Raw genomic sequence first — 22,728 nt, 5'->3', positions numbered from 1 at the left:
AAGTGAGGTCTCACGAGAGCAGAGTAGAGGGGCAGGATCACCTCCTTTGACCTGTTGGTCGTGCTGCTTTTGATGCAGCCCAGGATACTATATATATCACATTTTTATGACCGTCCTATGGAGATGCTCCAACAGGTCCACGTCCTTCTTATGTTGGGGGCCTCAAATGTCCTTAATGCCCCTTTGCCCCCACCCTCCCCTTTTTAAGGGTTTGAGAATCTGAAGAGGATCATGTGTAGGAGGTAAGGTCACTTGTAAGAAGGCAAAGCCTGTCAGATGCAGAAAGGTACTCTTCATGTTCACCGACTTGCTTGGTCCAAGACTACAGAAAACTAGTTACTAGCAGGTGTCTTCCCCTGTGTTAGCACAATGACTGCTAACACATTCCAGAAACAAAAGAATCTTTTCCCTCTTCTTGTCTACCTCACTTCTATTTTGGGGCTCTTCCCCAGTACCAGCTTGTGAAGGTAAACATTTGTTGTTCTATAACAAAACCATACACTGCGCTTGATCAATTCCTTTCCCTTGAAAATGCCTCATAGGAATAAGCTTAATTATATACACTTTACAATGAATGTGAGTACTTGAAGAAAAGAACACCGTCCCATGTTGTATTATCTTTTGTTATTAAAATAAGCCAAGAGGAAACCCTTGGTAAGAGTGGAGCATATTGATTACGACAAGACATCATGACATACCAGTTGAGATTTAAAGGCCATTAATAACACTTTTTGTAGTAATTAGTGCAAGAGAGTTAACCCATATAAACAAATATTTGATGGTAGACCTCAGTGATAAAACAATTCACTTGATGACATTTACATATAAATATACATAAATAAAAACCTATGTAATTTAGGTTCATAGTTAACAAAAAGTATGGTCTGAAGTGAATTAACTGCATCTAGCTGGATCAAAGCTCTTCTAACGATACTGAAGTATATGGGGTGTGAAAAGCATAACTGTACAATTCTCAATTTAGTAAAGTACTACTCTATAAAACAGAATAATGAAAACAGCTCTTACATTTTAATGTAAAGTATAAAATCATATATTTACATTTACATACACTTTACTGAACTACATTGGGTAGCTCACAGTAAAAAAAAACCATCCCTTTTTGAAAACCTTTCAAAAAATACATCAACTGCAGGTATGATCAAAAGTTACTAAGTTAGCAGCTGACATAACATCTGTAGTAAAAATATATTTTAGGAAAATACCTGGAAAATCTAAACACCAATAAACACTTTTAAACTATTTTTGAAGTAAAAATTGTAGCAAAAACCAGAATAAGCTAGCTAGGATAACACAAACTATTGCATACTGCTCTTTAAGAGCCATGTAGCGACTTAGAACAGAAGCAGCAGATATGGTAGGAGTTTTGTGGTATAACAAAGTGGAAAACCGGTGGAAAATAGGAAACCAGTTATCCAACTTGTCTCCATTTATTACCATTTACTGGACGAAGTGTAAGAAAAAGATGAGAGAATCCCTCTCACTGAGCATATCCTCCATCAAAGGCTATAACGATTGGTAAAAGGATCCCAATTTCAAGAGCCTTGGACCAAAAACTTAAAACACATTTACTGTATGTACTTACAGTTCAATGGACAATAGATTGGATTATTACACTACAAATTGCAAGTTAACTTTAAGAGTTAACACTATTTTGCAATATGAAGTGCTTTTTAATATATATATCTATATAATATATAGATATTTGTAAAATACATGTGCAGATTTGATAGAACAAACTGTGGAAACAGCTTTCTTGAGTCTTTTCTTCCCATTAACTGATCTTTAGCTCCTAGATAAGGAGTTTCAGGATTCAACAAGGATTTCCACAATATGATCAAGCTCATTAAGATCAGATTTACAATTAGAGTTAGAAGCTGTAGATGTTGGAGAAGCAAATGTTTCCAGCCCATCACAGTGTCCCATTTTTGTATTGCTCATCATGCCTGTTAACATAGTATCAAGATCATAGTAAGAGTTGTCAACTTCTGAAAACAGATCTTCAACAGAATTAGGACTTTTATTCTCCAGTGTCTCAAATATTTGATCTAATGATTTTTGAAAGTTTCCTTTATTTTCTTGTGCGTTCTCCATTTCCCACACATTGCTCTGCAGGTTTCTCGGAGTTTGCACTGAAGAGGCTGTTGACATAGTTTCTGAATTATCTTGTGCCTGATCACCCTCAAAGTCTTTATCGAAAGTACTATAGCCTGGAACGTGCTTTCCCTCAGCTTGTTCCCGAGATGAACGACAAAGGATATCTGTTGAAACAAGACGATCCAGGGATGCCTGCCCTGTACTCTGTGTGTTTATCATCTGCCAAGTCCCATCTTGAGTCATTTCCTCTTGGATCTGCCGTACCGTGTTGGCTATAAGTACCGAACGACAAAGGTTAGGTTCAACCAGCATGTGACACAGCTGAAGTTTAACCAAGGACATATCTAAAAGTGACTGTCGCTGCAGATTATATGAAGGAATAGCCTTAATACCAGCCAGAGTTCCTTCAATGTCTTCTTCACCATCAAAACATTTTCTCTTTAATCCTCGCACAAACATGGTGTCCTGATTAAAAAAAAAAAAAAAAAATACAGAATTCTTATACAAGGTAAACAGCTCAAGAGGGGTAAGGAAGGACTGAAAAACAAACCATAAAAATCTCATCTTAAACAGCAAATTCTTTTAAGATAGAAACATCAGAATTGTCATACCAGGTTATAGAATGGCCAGTGTAGTACAACAGGGGTCAGGAACATACGAACTGGGTCCCAAAGACGGCACTCGGGAACCAGGGGTGAGCAGGTCCACAAGTCATGGCATCGGAGAGCGGCAGGGGCTCCCAGCTCCTGGCTCCCATTAAGCTCTACACTTGATGGAAGTCAGGAGCCACTGCTTCGCTCAGAAGCAAACATCTCAACGGCTGTATTTCACCTACTGGAGAGGCAGCTTCTCCTCGCTCCTCCTGAGTTTCTACTGGCATGCTTAACTTCTAATTTTGGAAATAAAATACAACCTGGCACACCATCTTCAAAAGATCTGACCCTCCAGAACATCAACATGCCTAACAGAGGAACATGAAAAAAAATAGAATGGGCAGCATACTTGAAAAGGTTAGCTTATTTTCTCTACAGAGAGAGTAAGATCTAGATTTGTTCCACAGAACTTGAGACATTCAACTGAGGTGCCTAAAGCAGTCCTTCCAGTTCCCTTACTCAGGTGAGTAAATTAACTGTGTAATTCCAACATGAATTGTGCAAGTGCCGAGGGACACGCACAGCCATTCTCTCTATGGGCTTCTGTACTTCTTTCCCAGTCGACTATAAGAAAGCAAAATCCCTGTACTCCTAATTTAAGTTAACCAGCTAGAAAGTGGGGTGCATGCAGGCTTCTCATTATTCACACCTCACCTAAAAATCACTTGCTCAATTTCCCAAGGTATGACTGTGAAGCACTAGCCTCCAGGTCTTGTTCTGATCTGCACTAATTTTGGCTACGCTGCCCCAGGCACATACAGCAGATGATCTCTTGAAATGCAGAGAATATTTATTTTTTTTAAATGTCGTAGACCTCACTTCTTTTAGTCTTTTAAAAATTAGGCTGAAAATGAAATCTAGGAGCTGATCTTTACATTTATTCACCTTTGTTATGTCCCTTCTAAGTCTTCTGTGCTTAGAATTCCTGTTTGGCCAGTATTTGGGGAATTTTTTTTTAAATGTAATGACCCAAACTAACCAAAGTTTTTCAACTAAAAGCTGATAAACCCAAAATACTATTGCAATGTCTTTCTGTATAATTTTCCATTTCCCTCGGCGAGCCCTAACCTCTGCCTTGCTTTTCTGGTTGCTATGGTATGTTCCACATATTTTCAGAGAGCTCTTTCAGCTTTTTCAGTCATTAAAAATCCACCAAAGTGCAACAACATCGTTCCTTTCAAATTACGTTACATACTTATCTACTCTGAAAACCTGGGGATAGCACAGTAGCTAGATAAACATTTGGTCTGACTCTATACAACACTTCTTACATTTCTGTATATATCTATGGATTAACCTTTTTTGGATTTTCTGACTCTTGAAGATTCTTTCCACTAAAGGTACAAAACTCCTCAGAAATCATAATATGCAGACATCATAATATGCAGAGACTACAATATAGACTTGGTCTTAGGTCATTTTTCATAGACCTTTCAAAACCTATCCATGTTTTACATTAAATGCTTTGAAGTTTCTTTTAATTTTTTCTCCTGTAACCTAACATATTTGCATTATTCCCATTAATACAACCCAAATTTTTACTTTTTAGTGCCCTTTCCAGCAAACCTCCTATTGGAGGATATCCCATTTAATTTTTCCAAAGTCATATGTACAGTAATTTCTAAACACACACACACCTCCCCCCATGTAAAACTTGACCTCTAGAGACATCTTTTGGCACTACTAATCGACTGTGTATGATTATGTCATCAAACATTAAACACTTTGTGCAGAGTTTGAAGCTTCTTTTATTTCAACTTATATTCTTGTGAAGAGTAATTAAAACTTCAATTGAATGTTAAGCCGGTTTTCATACATCCACTATTTGGCATTTAAATGCCTTCTAAGGCACACCAACAGAAGAACAGAACAAAGCAGAAAACTTGAAAACCTAATACATCACACACACTTGGGTGTGTACAAGCAGAGGAAAAAATGTTTATGGATTCTGAAAGATACTCCTTCCACAGGACTCACTGGATTTTTTGCTGTAACACTCGCAATCAGTATCTCACATCATAAAAGCAGTTCTTTGCCATCCTGTTCCTGAGATTGCACAAAATATTAGATTACAGCTTCATTAAAGAAGCAAAATATTACATACCAGTAATTGTGTTTGATGTAGTCCTTCCTCTTCTCCCATGCTACTGAGCAAGAGTCCATACAGTAAAAGTTAGAGCACCACCTACCAAGTACGGGGAAGCAAGATGTCAGGCAAGTACAGGAGATGCAGGACAAAATAGTTTCCAGATCTCACACACCTCTCTCTTCAACTGGTCTATCTTCACAACGCTCCTACAAACTTGAATAGTACTATTAAACCAAATTTACAGCTAGAGCACAAAAGTGGTTCGCCCAACAACACCCCAAAAATTTGCAACAGGAGGCGGAAACTGCTTGTCTAGTCCCAAGTTATTACCCTGACCTTCGGACCAGCCTCTCCCTTATCCCTACACCTTTGCTATTTAAAGAGCAAACAAAATCTTTAGTGATCATCTGAAAAATTTAAACGCATACAAAAGATTACTGAAAGCAAGTCCTCATTACTTTTATCACAAAACTATACAGTTTTCACCTCTGTTGTACAAAACCACATCTCTCTCTAGCATCTAGAGAAAAAGAGCAAGCACGCACAAATACAAAACTGAAACATAGCAAACCCAGGGAGAATTTTCCTTTACCAGCACAGAAACTTTATGACTAAGATTTACTTTGAAAGATGACAATAATGAAAGTAATGACAGTAATTAAATTATTGTAACTATAAAGGCTGAGTTTTTAAAACATATTTAAGACAAAATAAGATTTGATATACCAAGTACAAGTACCAAACACATGGAACAATTCCTTTAATTACTGAAACAAAAAAAAAATGCTCTGTTTCAACAGGCTACAAAATCTTATACAATAAAATATGACAACAATTCAGATACTTTTCTAGACATGTCTGTACAGTACAAGACAGTTCAGTGTCTGTACACACTGAAGTACACACCTAGCAAAGAAACAAGTAAAGAGGATGCATATGGACATCTACTTTTGTTTTCTATTGTGGCTAGTAGTAAATTTTTTTTGAAGAGTGAGCACTCTCAGAACTGGGGGGGGTAGACGGTTGTCAAAGGACTTGGGGGGGGGGGAGGAGGCACAGAAAACATATTTTTTTTCAAGAAGCTACATACTTGTTAAAATACCACAACTTCCCCCCCCCAAACCAAACAAAAAACCCCCCACAAAATAAAAAACCCAAACAAGCCAAAATATTTCTACTTAATCCCAAAATATTCCTACTTAATCCCAAAATATTCAGACTAAAATGTTGTTATGTCATGGAAACTGTATTTTAACCAACCCATAGTCTCATCCTCTTTTGCGACTAAGCTCAAGCAATATTCAAGACAGGGTCATGAGGCATCTGAACTACCACTCTAGTGAGACACCACGATATCAAGTCAATAAAAGTATTTCACCTTGATGATGGTATAAAAGTTGTGGTTATGCTTTCAGAACATTCTATAACTGAAGTGCAATCTCTTCAAAAGCCTCTACATGGTAACCGAATTTCTATTTTAGGGTACATTTCTATTTTAGGGTACGCGACATGGGAATAAGCTTTGTTTAAAAACCTCAACCCAACATCCCCCCCTCCCCAACAACTACAGATAAAGATGATGCAGTCATGAGAAAAATAACTTAAAATATCTTCTGATGCTATTTTGTGTATCTGACGATTTTAGAGGAAGAGGATTTAGCTGTTTGCCTCCCAAAATAGCAGACTGATACAGGAGGGGACTGTTGATAGAACTCATGAGTTCTTGGTAAAAGAGCCATTATCACATCCACGAATTTAAAGACATAGGGGATGTTGGCAGACCAGACCAGACCAGTGTGTAATCTATTAACACACTAAAGAAGGAAACAGTTTCCCATGCAATTTAACAACATATAAGGCCTGCTGCATGTGATTCGAGGTTCTTCCCTAGAGCGATAAATAAATCATGTGGACTCCTATTAGTATAAACTTAAAGAATATACCCATCACAGCAATTATTTCCTCAGATTCTATTAACTAGCACACGAGTGTGCCTCAGAACCCAAGTTCACAGTTAAAAAAAAAATATTAACTTCATAGCCATTATCAGATGCAATTAAAAACCTTGCAAATAGATGACCTCCTCCAGACTTCGCTGCACTATCTCCAACAAGCACTCATCTCAAGAGAATGCTAAATTTAAAGCCTAATTAATTAAAATGTAAGTATGTTTCTCTATTGATTTACATATTAACATACTCAAAAAGGCATTAGCCATAGCGTAAAGCCTCCTGGTACATGACAGCAAGACCGCTGCTGCTTTAGGGTCACGGTGTTCAAAATCCCCTGCTAATTTCAATCAGCATCTGTATCTGTCCAAGAGGCAATATCTAGACCAGCCATATCATCTCCCTTCTTCCGCTACTATCGGAGAGCCAAGAGCTCAAATCTAGTGTGTTAACCTTAACCACTGTTTGAAATAGCTGTACAAAAAAAAAAAAACTGTCAAGGAGACAACAGCTATCCACAGCATAACGCCGTAGGAAAAAATGAGTTTTCGGAGTGCAATATTATGGAATTCATTAAAAGCTTTGCTTTTGGGACTGACAATTTCCCAGTCTGCTTTACAAAGAAGCTGCTTGAAATTTGATCCAATTCTTACGAAAGCATCAGCTTAAACATTCCAGATTTACACTCAATTCAGATTCATGTGGTAATATGCTGCCAAAGATATACTTGAGTGCTTAAAGGAAAAAGTAACTTCCCAAGAGTTGGGGTAACAGGAAATTTTACACTGTTCATCTTTATGAAAAAGCAGACAAGAGCTACCTTGGCTAGTGCTGGAGGTTCACTTAAGCAGAGTGCTTTTTCTTTTTGTACAGCCATAAATACAGTGATAATAGTTAGCACAGGAAGATAAGAAGGTATTGTATCTCCTGTCTACCACCCTAATCCTCACTCCAAAACTGGCCTTTATAACAATGGGAGAAGAAATCAAAGCCGTGTGCAATAGTGAAAAGAAGATGGAAAGCCAGGTACTCCTCTACAGACATGCATATGCGTGCGTACGGTGGTGTTCAGTTCTAATTTGGGTTACAGACACAGCAGAGGGCTGGTAGGGCCAGAAACATCCCTATTCGGACCGGGACAAAGGCACCTATAGCTCCTGTAAAGCACGGGGGTTGGGTGTCTCTCTTCAACCCCAGCATAGGGGGCTGGCAGGCACCTATGCACGACCCAAGGGCTTCGAGAAGGAGCACTAGCTCCAGAGGAAGGGCAGGCTGGGAAGCTGGGGCGACGGCAGACGGTGCGAGGGGCAGAAACCTCGTGGAAACGCAGACGCCCGAGGCCGGGACGGCTGAGTGGGGGGGGCAGCCCGCAAGTGCCGGCGGGGAGAGGCGTGACCGGCGGGCGCAGCCGAGGCGGGGAGCGAGCCCCGGCGCACACAAGCTGGGGAGAGAACGCGACGGGGGCCGAGGCGGGATCGAGCCGCGATGCGTGTGCCCGGGGTGCTGGGGGAGGTCCGCAGTCACAGCACGCCAGCGGTGGGCTAGCAGCGGCGCCGGACGGGTGCGCGGAGGTGGAGGCGCGGGGCGGCGCGGGTGCCGCGGCTCGGGAAAGGTCCGAGCAGAGGAGAGAGGCGCCCGGCGCCGCAGGGGAAACAGGCTCCCTTGGCCCACCCGCCCCGGCCCTGGCCCCGGCCGCGAACGGCCCCAGGCGGCGGTTACTCATCGTCCCGCGCTCCCGGCAAACGGCCCGCCGCCATTTTGAATCGACTCCCTCCTCCGCGGGTTCCGCCGGCACCGGCTCTCCGCCCGCGCCGGCTCCACGCCTAGCCCCGGGGAAGGCGGGGGGCCCAGAGCCCCGCGCCGCGCCCGACCCAGCTCAGCCTTACCTACTCACCGCCTCGCCACTGCTGTCGTCGCCGCCGCCGCCTACCAGCGCAGGAACCCCCGCTCCCGCCTCACGGACCGCTCCGCGCTTCAGGGGGGGGAGGCGGGGCCAACCGTGGAGAGCAGCCCCGCCTCCCCCCGCCCGCCATCTTATTGTCAAAGCCCACAAAGGAGCTCGTTTCCTCCCCCTTCTACCCGCTGAGGGGCGGGCCTTCCCCGGAAGCCACGCCTACGAGGGAACGGCGGCTACTATTGGCTGTCGCCAAACCCTGCAGCTGCCGCTCGGCATTACGATTGGCGGCGCGGTTGCCATGGCTTCCGGGCTCTTCCGCCCCCAGGCCCCGCCTACGGGAGGCTGCAGGTTGCCATGGCGCCCGAGCCCTTCCCCTCGGCCGTGAGAGGCTGGCGGCAGGCGGAGGCGGGGGGCGAGGCGGAGCCGCCCCGATTTCAAACGGCGGCCAAGGCCCTGCGGCGTGTCTGGGCTCCCGGCCACGGGCTCCAGCGGGAACAGGTTCAGGCCTGGCCCCGCTGCAGCTCACGGGGCGCTCAGGGAGCTGCAGGTGGCGGGAGAGCGCCGCCTCCCCCTCTGGGTCCAGTCGCTTTCTGCTGTTGGGCGCCGCTTCTCTCCAGGCCGGAAGCCCCCAGCGCCAACGGCGGCCGCTTCCTCCCCCTCCCCCCCGGAGCTGCCGCCCTGCGGGGGGTGCCAAGCCTCATGACTCCATTAGCAAGGCTTGTGGCATTTCCTGTTTGGGCCTGGCCTCCCAGCCCCAGGTCTGGGAGTCAGAGCACGGGGAAGCCGCTTCCTTGGGGAGAGGGTAAAGCTTCGCACCCCTAGGGAAGCTGCCCCTCCAACCGCCCTGCTGAACGAAAAAACACCAAACAAACAAACAAAACAAACCCCCAGAACACCCCCTCCCCAAAGTGCTTTGGGCGCTGCTGTGACCTCCAGCTCGATGCTGCTGCACATCTGCAAGTACTTAGTCTGAGCGAGCGTTCTCGGTCGCATTCCCGGTCTTGCAGCTACGTGCCGCTGTCTCCGAAGCAGCCAGAACGGAGGGGGGCCGGGAGGTAGCCGCAGGAACACGGCAGCTGCTGCTGCAGCCTCAGGCCGGGGGGGTCTGCTGCCCGCGGTGGGGCGGGGAGAGAAAGAGAATAGGGAAAAGGGAGGCTAGGAAGCGTGTGTGTGTGTGTGTGTGTGTGTGTGAGTGTGTGATCAACTGGTTTTGGGCGTGAGGTTCAGTAGGAAAGGCTGTAAAACGACACAGCAGTAGCGTGATACGGGAAAGCAGGAGATTAACACTTCCATAGCAAAGCAAGATCTGCTTTTAGGGCAATACAGGTTACGAACTGCACTGTTTTCCCCTTGGGTAAGTTCCCCTCACAGTTTCTTGCAGTGGGCTTATGGCGTCATGGTGCAAAAATATGAGTCAAAACTTTGAAAGAACAATACCACAAAGAGAGATGTTCTCATGCTCTGTTCAGCTTGACATTGGCTTCTTCTAGTTGCGCTGCAAAGAATTCAAAGAGGTAATCCCACAAGAAATCCTGAAAGAACCTTTGAGCCTTTCTGGACTTCCCTTTTGAGGCAGTGTGTGGGGGGTGTTCCCTGGAGGAGCACAGCTAGAAGAATTCATTGGTATTGCTCTTTCTAGTGATAGCATCATCTACATAGTAAGGTACATGATTCCCCTTTCTTTACATGTTCTTTATATATATATGTACAATGAGAGTGTCTTGTCCTTTTTGTGTTGAGTGTCGTTGGATTTTTTTTCTCCCAATAAATTGTCTGGTGAAACGAGAGGATTTCTGATGGCTCAAAACCTATATCATCTATGTTTTTGATTAAGCCACTGAAAGAAAAATTGTGAAAGGTTCTCAGCACTCCATCTTCTTTGAAAAGCTGCAGGACTATGTCTTGCCGAGGTATGACAAGATTTGATTATTCTCAGGCGGAAACAACTCTCACATCTCACATGTGAGAAACAAAACTTGAAAAGTCAAAATGGAAAAATCTGGACAGACCTATGCAAAACAATACAGCCCTAGAAAGCAAACAATCTCTGTTAAGACAAAGTGTTATAAATAATTTAATGTAATTGTAAACACAATGTGACAAAGAGAAAGATCAAATTTTAGCTATGCACTAAAATCTTTCATCCTGGTTTTGCTAAACAGAATTTTAACACCACAGTTAAACCAGGTGAAAACCTGGTAATTTCCTAAACATAATTATATTTTGAGAAAGCTACCTCAGCGCATGGAACTCTCACAGCTAAGATAATCTGTGAGCAAAAGCAGAACTGATGTCTATGTTGAAGTTCTAGAGACAAAGCATGGAGCAGAACTGAAAAGAAACGTCTGCAAAGCAACTTGATAGGGGAAACTGAAATGAAGACAATAGCTGCATAACACACACGCACACAAAAAGGGAAATTAGTGGTCAGAAATGGCAGGAGACTTAACTCGAAAGGTGTTTCGGAATGTGTATGCAAAGCTTCTAGACAACTGAGAGGCACTGCACCTAGTGAGACAGTGTAGAGCAACCTGCTTGCTGATGAAATGGGTATTACAGGTGATGGGGAAGAAAATGATGCAAATCAGCTCAGCAGATCTCTCCTAGGAAGATGGGTCACTACTGGCACCCAGCAAAGTCTCCAGAGCAAGTGGCAATCCCGAGGGGATTCAAAAGGACTGGCAGCCTTTATAAAAGTGTGATCATCAAAGAAGGGTGAATGGGATGCCTTTTTTGTCTGAAAAGAGGAGATACAGGGCTGATTTAACAGAAACAGGCATTGCCTTGACCTCTCTGAGCAGGTCCAAGGTGCAGATCCATCCTTAGCACATGGTGGGGCTTATTTGAGCTGGAGCCCCTGCCCCATAGCTGGAGGACTAAGTTAAGTGGAGCTACCCTGAGCCCCTTCCCTTGGCAGGGCAGTGGTTATCTTCTGCTCGGGGTGAATGAGAGACGGGCCCAGCTTCAATCTGTGAGAGCTGCATGTGCACAGGGGCTCCAGCCATGCTGCCTTCCCACAGCTGAGCAGCAGCGGCTGTGCTGGCAGCCAGCTCCGGCTCTCCCCATCCCACAGCCTGCCTGCGCCGGCAGAGCCTCCTTGCCGAGGGCCCTGGCCTGCCTCTTCCTCCGGCGGTGGCTGGTACTGGGTGGTGTGACCTGCGTGCCATGCTCATTGGAAAGCAGCCAGTGCTCCCAGCCCCCTTCCTTCCCTTCTGGAGCAAGCCTGTGCTGGGCTGTGCTTGATGCCTCTGGAGCTTTGCTGCTCCGTTCTCAGAGCTGCTCAGCCCCTGCTGAGCTGGCCGGACTTTTGCACATCGGCAGTGCCGGGAAGGCTGGTTTAGAGTTGGACAGTGTTTATAAAACCACAGAAATTAATACAAACTCAATGGCCAGGAGTAGGGCTGAAACCGTGCTTTTGAAGGAGAAAAATAAAGAACCAGACATGACTCAGCCCTGAACTGGAAGCCATGAGCTGTTGTCAGTGCTGTGCTGTACTCTGGCTAGTGAGTCTTCTTGAGAGACAAGGTATGTTAGCTCAAGCTCTGTGCTGTACCAGCATGACTGTGTGAGGTTTGGAAGAGTTTTGGCTCTGATCCTGCTGGTTCAGAACAGGGACAGAGCTTGCTTGCCTCTGCCTGCTAAAGACGACATGGACTTGCTCTGAGTCTGTATTGTTTCTCTTGTAATTACGGTTTGATTAAAGCACTTAAGATATGTTTGTCTTTTTAATTTGGATCCAGAGTAGGGCAGGAGGCCCAGTCATTGTGTGCAGTCTGCCATCAGGGTGCACTGAATTTAAGAGAAAGTGATTTCGTATTTTTACAGCTTGTTAGTGTGTGGACCACCAAAGGTGGCTGGAAGTTCTGCTCAGCCTTCAGTGAGGATAAGCTTCTCCTTCACTGCTCTGAGCCTGGGAAGGCTGTTGCTCTACCTGTAGGAGGGTGTTGGACAAAGAATAGCGAGCATCTGGTGCCTGTAAAACAAAACAAAGCATTCATAGTAAGAGAGTGAGCATTTGTGGGCTAACTGTAGCTTGATGTTGGATGATAATGATGCTGGCATCAGATGTTAGTGGCTTACAAAATGACAATAGCATAGTCAGAGCACTCATTACTCCAACTAATCCAGGCACCAGATAATACATGTCTGAATATGGCAGCAGTTGGCTGGCTGTATTGACTGAGCTGGGTATTTGTGCTGGCGAAAAACCTAAAAGCAGTAGTAAACAGGTGATGGGAGGGAGGGTATGTGGCTTTCAGTACAGCAGTGGCAAAGAAAATCTGTTCTTAGGCAGAAATCTGTCTGCCTCAGGCAACCAGCCTCAGGTGTTAGGTTTTATGGCTGTGGTTATCTGATCTATCTGCTAGGAGGCCAAAGGGATTGAAAGTGACATGAGCTAAGAAATGAGGTTTTTTTTAAGAACTTGTACAGACTAAGAAACTCTGTGAGCTAAAACCACTAACACTGTTTATCCAAGTCAGCTACTAACTTTATGGAATCGATAATAAATTGCTAAGAAAAGGTATTAGTATGTTTTGACTGGAGGAAATAGAGTGGAAACAGGACACAGGAAAGCTGTTAGGCTTGTATTAGTTCACAAACTTTTAGCCTGCCTGGCTAAAGTGGTTGTGTTGGAGTTAAGGACCCTTTGCAGTCAGCTGCAAAAGTTGCTGACCATGTTTCCTCTTATGGTGGAAAGAACCGGAAAGAAACAGTGCCCTCATATTAGAATGTTTGTTTATGCTCAACCACTGAGATGTTCAAAACAAAAATAGAAGTGTTTTCAGCAAGATTTACGGTTGCCAGCTAGTTCAGAGTGTTCTCTGTGATGGCTGATACGCAGAACTACAAAAGCCAAAGGGGCGCAAAGCATGCTAGAGAAACTCCAGCCATGAAACCACGTAATGTGTATGTGCACTGGCAGGCAAGGGCCAACAGCTAGTATGTGCATTTGTGTTGGTAGTGGACATCTGTGGTAGGAACAAAGCCCAGATGAGAGGAAGACTTTCAAAGGAGTACCTAGTGAGATGCTAAACTAGAATAGAAACCTCTAATGGCAAAGCACCATGCACTGTACCAGACAGCAGAAGTCTTCAGATTATGCAGTGGCAGTCAGCAAAGATGGATTTTAAAGTGCTGAATGTTGTTTGGGGTTTTATTTTAAGGCTTCTAAGCCCTCTTCTGGATCATCATGGTAGTTCCGTTTATGTTTGTAAGGGACAGGATTGTTTCGTTGTTACAAAAGTGTTGCATTATTATAAAGGTTTTCTAATAACTAGAGGAACACACCTCCTTCCTTCATAACAGGGATTTTCTTTTAAACATACATTTTGGACACTTGAATGCCATGTTGTCTGGTGCTGCTTAAAATACATGTTCCATATCTAAGCATAAATACCATAGGGTATGACAGTTGCTATAGCAACTGAGCATCTACTGTTAAATAGCACCCACAAGCTCAAAAAGCATGTGCAGCCTGTCACTACACGAGGTATTGCTTTCTCTGCAGCAAGCTAAGTAACGTATTTTCATCTCAGGATAGTCTCTTTCTGATGAATGTGTTTGTGCTGTGCATGTGAAGATCCTTTTCCCCCACCAGCTCTACCTTTCTTTGAAAACCGCAGATACTGGAAGAACAAAATAGCCTGAAGCAGTTGCAAGCTGAAGAAGTTAATGAATAATTCCTTTTTCATATATCCTTGAATATACATTAGAGTGTGGCTTTCATGTCTTTTAGGCCAGATTTGAGGCTTACACCTTTGCTGTTCTACATCTTTTCATATTACAGTGTTTGATTCTTGAAACCAGCCTTTTGGAAGGCACTGTGCTGTTTCTAGAAGCCGTGTCCCTGAAAATTACAATACCAGTGGGAAACAAATCTCTGCTGTAGTGGCAAACTGGGGAGTTATAATTCAAAAGCACAGTTAAAGCTAACAAAACTTTTAGGAGTATGTAGGTCAGTTGTTTATTTTTAGGCTTGCCTTAAAGTTGTTAATCATTTGGACCATGAAAAATAGAAGAAAAAAGTAGAAAAATAAGAATACTGAGTTTGTTACGCAGTAATTTAATTCTGGTGGTTGTGACTTTAGTGACAAGCTGTTGGCAGCATTAGTTGTTCTGTATTTTCCAAAACAGAAATGTGATTTTCCGTTGAATAAAATTAAACATTGGTAAAAGAAATATGCTGGTTATAGAAGTTACTGCTTTATCTGCAAATTAAAATGATCCTCTTCACCTTCCTTGGAAGAATAGGTGAAGGCTGTGATGGCTTGTTGGAGTGTTTGGATTGTTTCCAAATTATGTTTTAGAGTCTGGTGAATTGATAGGTTAAACTGGAAAACATACTGTATCCACAAATTATTGCTGTTGTTGATTTGATGGTGGCTTATGCGAATTATACATTCTATAAGAAAAAAGTCATAAATTATAGTAGGAACATCACAATTATAGTTTAATGAGGGTATAAAAAAGTGAGCATAATTAGTTAAACTAAGGTGTGAAAAACAATATTAAAAATGTGGGGTTTTTACCCTATTTTTTCCTAAGAGAATGATTGCTGATGCTTGTCTGCCTTATCTGGTTGAAGGGTTAACCCAATTACAAGCATGAATATGAACACAGATAACAGGCTGTGAGCTGGTCTTGTTCTTGCTCTCATCCTGTACCATGGTGGGAATGACAGCTTTGACTTTTATAGCAATAAAGGAATGTTAACTCATGTCTGCTGGTGCTCTGTCAGTAGCCAGTGGTTTCTCAGCAATCATTTCAACATGTCTAACGTTAATGGAATAGTAAATCTTTAATTGGCCTTACTTAATCTGGCTAACAAATAGCACTAAATGCCAATAGACTTGGGAGAAAGTCACCTGAGCTGCAGTGAGCAGTGGTGTAGGACCATGTGGAGAGTGGTTAGCTGAGGCAGGGAGGCAAAATGGGACTCCTGAAAGAGTTGTTTAGAAATTGCTGGGTGTTTAGCTACCATATGGGCTGAATGCCTAAGATGTATGTTTATGCATCCTGATGCTTGCATCCTTTCCAGGGAATCATGGACAGATCCCGGCAAGTTCCATCATCCTCTATTTTTTATTGTGTGATGCAAGGGAATTCTCTCTCTCTCTTTCCTTCTGTGACTCTTCTTGCTTGCTTTCAGTTCTGTTTTTTTGCTTCTTGTTTTTCTGTGTTTGTAGCCACCATTTGAAAAAAGTTGCATATTTCTGTCATAGCTGGAGAGGTATTATAACCCAACCTTGTGTCTACTCAACAGCTGTACGTATGGTAAGCATGAGCATAAATACACACAAATCATCTGTACGAACTGATTTACCTAGCAGCACGATGTCTTACAAATTTATGATTACAGGCTGCGCACTTAAGAGATACAAGAGAGACTGATTTTTTTTTTCTTCCACTGTGAAGTCCATTGCCAGCAGGAGAAATATGGTAGAGTCTGGTGCCCTCTTGTGACTACATTAAACTCCTGAAAAAAACATCATCCCCTGTCTTAAAAGTGGCCAAGATTGAATTACAGGGGAAAGCACAAAGAAATTTATCCAAAACAAAAGCTGGAAGTATAGCAAAGGGGAATTAATCTCTCAGTATAATTTCTGAAATGAAACTTCTGCTGCATGGTTCAGAATAGAGGCAGAAGACTCACAACTCATAGTTGACTGATGTGTTGATTATTTCATTGTTTTGTTGCTTTCATGGAAGCTTTTCTTCATGCTAGTCAATTCGACATGATACTGAAGCATGGACAAATCAGGATTATACATTAGAATTGCTTTACATCATGGACCAATTTGGTGGCCTTCTATGATGGAGCCACGGAACTGATGGACAGCGGCAGAGCAGTTGATGTCATCTACCTGGACTTGTGCAAAGCATTCGACACTGTCCCACATGACATCCTTGTCTCTAAATTGGAGAGACATCAATTTGATAGATGGACCACTCGGTGGATAAAAAACTGGCTCGATGGCCGCACGCAAAGAGTTGTGGTAAATGGCTCGATGTCCAGTTGGAAACCTGTAACGAGTGGTGTCCCTCAGGGATCGGTGTTGGGACCTGTCCTGTTCAACATCTTTGTCGGCGACATGGACAGTGGGATTGAGTGCGCCCTCAGCAAGTTTGCCGATGACACCAAGCTGTGTGGTTCGGTTGATACGCTGGAGGGAAGGGATGCCATCCAGAGGGACCTTGACACGCTTGTGAGGTGGGCCGATGCCAACCTTACGAAGTTTAACCAAGCCAAGTGCAAGGTCCTACACCTGGGTCGGGGCAACCCCAGGCACTGCTACAGGCTGGGCAGAGAAGAGATTGAGAGCAGCCCTGCAGAAAAGGACTTGGGGGTGTTGGTTGACGAGAAGCTCAACATGAGCCGGCAGTGTGCGCTTGCAGCCCAGAAAGCCAACCGTATCCTGGGCTGCATCAAAAGAAGCGTGACCAGCAGGTCGAAGGAGGTGATCCTGCCCCTCTACTCTGCTCTTGTGAGACCCCACTTGGAGTACTGCGTACAGTTCTGGTGTCCTCAACATAAAAAGGACATGGAGCTGTTGGAGCGAATCCAGAGGAGGGCCACGAGGATGATAAGAGGGCTGGAGCACCTCCCGTATGAAGACAGACTGAGAGAGTTGGGGCTGTTCAGCCTGGAGAAGAGAAGGCTGCGTGGTGACCTCATAGCAGCCTTCCAGTATCTGAAGGGGGTCTACAAGGATGCTGGGGAGGGACTCTTCCTTAGGGACTGTAGTGGTAGGACAAGGGGTAATGGGTTCAAACTTAAACAGAGGAAGTTTAGATTAGATATAAGGAAGAAGTTCTTTACAGTGAGGGTGGTGAAGCACTGGAATGGGTTGCCCAGGGAGGTTGTGGATGCTCCATCCCTGGCGGTGTTCAAGGCCAGGTTGGACAGAGCCTTGAGCCACGTGGTTTAGGGCAAGGTGTCCCTGCCCATGGCAGGGGGGTTGGAACTAGATGATCTTAAGGTCCTTTCCAACCCTTACGATTCTATGATTCTATGATTCTATGATTCTATGGAAGAATATGTCCAAGCTACATTTCTACATAAAAATAGGATAGATTTTTCTCTAAATTCTGGAGGTTTGAAGTCATTATGATCTGAAACTATGGGCCAGCAAAAAAAGTTCAGATTCACATTTCAGTTTCAACAGCTAACTTCACAGCTTTGATTTAATTTCATGTTGATTTATTTTTAATGGTTTTCAGTAACTTTAGAGGAAAAAAAAAAGTTTTTGGGTTTTTTTCCTTGCACAGTGTTATTTTTAATCTTGGAATTTGACTAAAAAACTGTTCTAGTATCTGAAATTGAATGCTAAGAAAACAAAAAGACAAATACTTAATATAATTTCCAGCTTCTTCCCTCTCATTAGAGGGGATCATTTCTGGTCAGAAGAGGGAGTGAATCATCCTTGGACAAGCAAGCAGAGTCCACTCAGCCTCCTATTAGGGAAAGCCCCTTGCTGAGTTGTAAAATCACACACGCCTTTGAATTCTGCTTTTGTGGATACGGAAGTTACCTGCTGACCTTTAGTTTCCCTTTCTGTTATTACATTACAGTCTGTCAGTATCTGCTTCATACTGGTGTGTGCAAAGGAAGTTCCACATTCGCCCCCTTTTTCTCGTTTCTGATAGAAACTTCTCATTTGTGCTTGGCCTTCCTAGAATCTCATGCCTTTTGCTGACAGGCCATTCCCACAGTAATAATCAAGAAAACAAGAAGTCAGTCATATTCCTGAGTTCCCTTGTTATTTAATGTACATTTTTCTTCTATTTTGCATATTGCTGCATCTAGTCTTGAGTTTAGTTTGAGGGTTGTGCATTTGTTATCTTCCAGACACAGCTATTACTGCAAACAGTGCAGTTAAGTGCACCATTCCACTGACAGCTATGAACTGTCTATTTTCATAAGCCTTATTTTAGGAAATATTTGAACAAAAGAATTAGAGGCAGACAGGAACCATACATGCAGCTAAATGGAAAATTATGGGATGCTTTTGTTACCTCATTAAATGTCCTTTATCCAACATATTGTCAAGTAACCTATAAATGTCAAACATACAATAATAAAAACTACCTGTAGTGGGTAGTGTGAGCCTACTCTTCTCAACTACATTAAAGAAAGGCACCTCTACTGCCCACATTAATCAAATAGGTAAGCAGTAGTGCTGTTGCGTCAAGCATATCAGGCTCACACTGTCAGAAACCCATTCCAGAAATCTGGTGCTAAGAAAGTGCTTCCCAGCACACATAAATAGTGCCAGGAAGGGAAGAACTTGAGAGGCAGCATCCATATGGATAGGTCTCAAAGCACTGAGGATTTGAGAGATTACTACTGGTGGCCTACTGTGTATAGAAGTTGCAAGAACAAATGCTGTTAGTGTTACTGACTGTAACCTCTCCTGTACCTGGAGAGGTACTATGAACCTTGTGAGCACTTGCCCTGAATGTTTCCAGTCTGAATTGGTATTACTTTTGCCTTTTGGAAGCAACAAAACACCTCCAAACACCAAAATATCCCAGTGAGAAAAAATCCCAGTGAAGTCCACAAAGGCTTAGTGCCTATATTACCAGAAGCAGACTCAAAGTTAAAATGAAAGTTCGCATTTTTTTTCCTGATGCTCCAGGGTAAATAGAAGAAAATAAAGTGCTTTGAATCTGCCCCGAAAGTGCAGACTCATTAGAATTTGAGTTTTAGTACTTTCTATTTGCCTCCATGCTGTTCACTGCTCCATTGCAGTAAGCTCTGAATATGCATACGACACACCTGCTCATTCTTTCTAGTATCTCCTGCAAAGGCTTGTATTTTAAACTGAGAAGACAGACAGTGCTCAAGGGAAGAAGTGTCCCATTTTACCGATGGGGAACTGTGATACAGCTGGGGCATTTCTAAGTAACTTTCTGAACACTCGGATATTTGCATACTCATTCAGAACATCTGCGACTTTGTTTACAAGGCTTTTGAGGACTTTGTGTATCATACGGCACTCTTTTCCCACAGTATCTCTCTCTGCTCTTTGATTCTTCACCTCCCTCATGAAAATATTTCAAGACAGACCTTTGAACATGCAGGGGATGCTCTGTGACCATGGGCTGAAATGTATGAGCCCTGTCACAGACTGAGGCTGCCAAACAGGATGGATCATTTATTTCATGGTGTACCAAGAGGGCTTATTTTGAGGCTGCTCATGTAGATGGTATTCATGTGATGTTTTGTGAAATTCTTACCACATAGCTTATCATCCCTTCTCAGCAGACTTTCCATCTGTCTGCAAGGCGGTTTTTGATTTGTTAGCTCTGAGCATTTCTTACAGGAGTAATAGGGTAAAACCCTGAAAGTTTTCAGTGATCTGAATTACTGATGAGACAGTGAATTTAGAGCGTACTTTTTCTTACCAATAGCTCATGATGGCAGCAACTAACATCTATTACGAGGATATTAGTATTAGTCTAATCTGGGATAACAGATTTCTCTTCTTCATGGTCCACATTCCTTTCACTTGAAGATTGCATCATGAGGCCATGCTGCACCCCTGCTACAAACAGAGCGTGTGAAGCGCCCTCTCCTGTGCAAAGGTTAATTGTGCAGGGGAAAGGGAGCGCAGCGGGATGCAGACCGCCTCAGGAGGCACAAGAGATGGAGAGCACTGGTAGGTGTCACATCCTTTAGACACTAGTTGCAGAAGACATGTTGGGAGATCCAGTTTTGGGGATGCTGCCACCTGTAGGCTTCCCGGCACATCAAAGACGTTAAAAAAATGATTGCACCTCTCTGATGGGATCCTCCCTACCCTTTTTTGCTAACTTTAGCTTGTGCTGGTTTGAAAACAAGTCAGGTATTCTGGCCTGCGAGACAACTTTGGCATCATTTCACTATATAAAGGATGTTTCCCATAAGACCTGTCCCCCAGTGTGACCTGTAGGATGACAAGATGCTCACGAAGAAAAGCCTTTAGATTGTGATTGTTTTTGAAAGCCTAGTTCTGAGTTAGGTTTCATCACTCACTACCCAACAGAAATTCGGCATTGGGTTGTACATCACATCAGAGAAGAAATCAGACCAGCTATAGGGCCACCAATTGCAGAAGAAACTTTATCATGCATAAAGAATCTCAGTTCATTTGTATCTGGTTTTGCCTGTTTTGTGTAACTATCATAGAATCATAGAATCGTAAGGGTTGGAAAGGACCTTAAGATCATCTAGTTCCAACCCCCCTGCCATGGGCAGGGACACCTTGCCCTAAACCACGTGGTTCAAGGCTCTGTCCAACCTGGCCTTGAACACCGCCAGGGATGGAGCATCCACAACCTCCCTGGGCAACCCATTCCAGTGCTTCACCACCCTCACTGTAAAGAACTTCTTCCTTATATCTAATCTAAACTTCCTCTGTTTAAGTTTGAACCCATTACCCCTTGTCCTACCACTACAGTCCCTAAGGAAGAGTCCCTCCCCAGCATCCTTGTAGACCCCCTTCAGATACTGGAAGGCTGCTATGAGGTCACCACGCAGCCTTCTCTATCCTCTTGAAGTAAAATTTAGTGGTGAACATGAAAGCATTTCTTTGACAGGAATAGAGTTTTATAAGTGAGTTACCCCAAACAATTACTTAAAAAATGCAGTCTTTAAAAATAATGTAAATTTAAAAATAATGTAAAATTATATAATGAATGAAGAAACAAACAGATATATTGTCTGCAAAACCTAGTTTGGCCAGCTCTAGTTCATAGCCAGAAACTATTCACTTCATGCTTCACAGTCATACTCAAAATAATCAGCAATCCGGTTATTTCCCAGGTACATTATGAATATCTGGCACATGCAAAAATAAAATAAGGTTTTATTTATTGAGTAGCCCACTCTTCTTTAAATCAAATTATGGAAGTTATACCTGAGAAAATGCTGAATATAAAAGAGTGAAGTTTTCAAATCTTGCCCCCTTACTCTGGTGAATGATTTACCCATCCTGAACCTTACGCGTGGAAGCCTGGCTGAATAAAGACTGAATTGAGAAGCATGGCCTAGGCTTGGTTCTGTAGTCTCTCCAAGTCATCTTATAGCTTAGGCTGAGTTCAGGAAGTCAGGGGACAGATCCAAATAGCTGTGTTGAGAACTGCAGATATGGTGTAGTAGGTGAACCTTTCTTCACAGCACAAAGCAGTCCCTGCAGGCTTACTGGTAATGTTCTGGAGGAGGAAAGGATGGAAAGACCCACACAATCAATCCACTCTTCAGATCTGCTCAGACCTGAGTAGTGTCTATAGCATGTGTCCCAGTGCTGAGGCCTTTCCTTTGCCTGTATGGCACAGTCAAATACTATGTGACAAAACAGATCACATGCTTCAGTTTATCAGATGAGAAACAATTGGTTCATCTGATGGGATATTTTAACAATGTGGAAATAGCTTTTCTCAGTGTCCTCACTCAGATGTGAAGCTGCTTTTCCATCTATCCAAGAAATCAGGATTTGGAATTTTCCCATGTGGATACATTGCTTGGTACCTGACCTCTAATCCCTGCAGTAATTGGTCACAGAATATTTTGGTTTGGAAAGCACCTCTGGAGATCATCTAATTAGATGATCCAAGTTAGATCAGGCTGCTTAGGGCTTTGTCACTTCTAAGACTTTTGTTTCAGAATGTGTCTGAACAAAGAAGCTCCAAGGATTTTCACTAGGAGAAGATGCATAATGATATAGTAATTTAGAACAGCATATAAATTAGGCAAGGCAAAAGAATTACAGACTCTGCATCAGGCCCTGCTAATCCCTGTCCCCTGCATCTATGGCCCAGGGCTCCAATACTGGTTAGTCTGAAGATACTCACTTTTTATCAGAGGAAAAGCATCAGAGAGATTTCTAAATTCATTGAGGTGAATATCTATTTGCATCCATTTCAATCAGTTCAGAAGTCTGTACCTTTGGTTTCCTCTAAATTCACCACTATTATTCATCAGAGTTTATGTTTAGACTATGAAAATCCAGAGGTTGAGGCTGTTTGCATATGCATCTCCAG

The 22,728-nt window shown here is 43.2% G+C and overlaps 1 protein-coding gene across 4 annotated transcripts; it reads right to left on the bottom strand.

Annotated features, from left to right (window-relative positions):
• Positions 1-415: 415 nt before the first annotated feature.
• CDCA4 (cell division cycle associated 4) lies at positions 416-8,806 on the bottom strand. 4 transcript variants are annotated; one of them, XM_030482757.1, is made up of 3 exons: positions 8,693-8,806; positions 2,727-4,953; positions 416-2,580 (listed from the first exon to the last, which is right to left on the bottom strand). In XM_030482757.1, exons 2-3 carry the CDS (start codon positions 2,769-2,771, stop codon positions 1,825-1,827), a joined length of 801 nt encoding a protein of 266 aa, XP_030338617.1. In that variant the 5' UTR covers positions 2,772-4,953; positions 8,693-8,806; the 3' UTR covers positions 416-1,824. The 4 variants fall into 4 exon arrangements, with proteins under 4 accessions (XP_030338617.1, XP_030338619.1, XP_030338618.1 ...); XM_030482759.1 differs by having other exon boundaries at positions 4,873-4,953; positions 8,701-8,800; XM_030482758.1 differs by having other exon boundaries at positions 4,873-4,953; positions 8,693-8,797.
• Positions 8,807-22,728: the final 13,922 nt, after the last annotated feature.

Source organism: Strigops habroptila, chromosome 4 (assembly GCF_004027225.2).
Source record: "Strigops habroptila isolate Jane chromosome 4, bStrHab1.2.pri, whole genome shotgun sequence".
NCBI classification, from domain to species: domain Eukaryota; kingdom Metazoa; phylum Chordata; class Aves; order Psittaciformes; family Psittacidae; genus Strigops; species Strigops habroptila.
Note: the sequence above shows the minus strand (reverse complement) of the source record. Positions and strands in the feature narration are given on the sequence as shown.

What these genes read in the sequence shown, in the direction of transcription:
- CDCA4 (XM_030482757.1), bottom strand. Translation starts at nt 2,771, where the DNA reads ATGTTCCTGACCCCTGTTGTACTACACTGGCCATTCTATAACCTG. An exon ending in ACTGGCCATTCTATAACCTG is followed by an intron (nt 2,581 to 2,726) that starts GTATGACAATTC and finishes TTTTTTAATCAG; the next exon opens with GACACCATGTTTGTGCGAGG.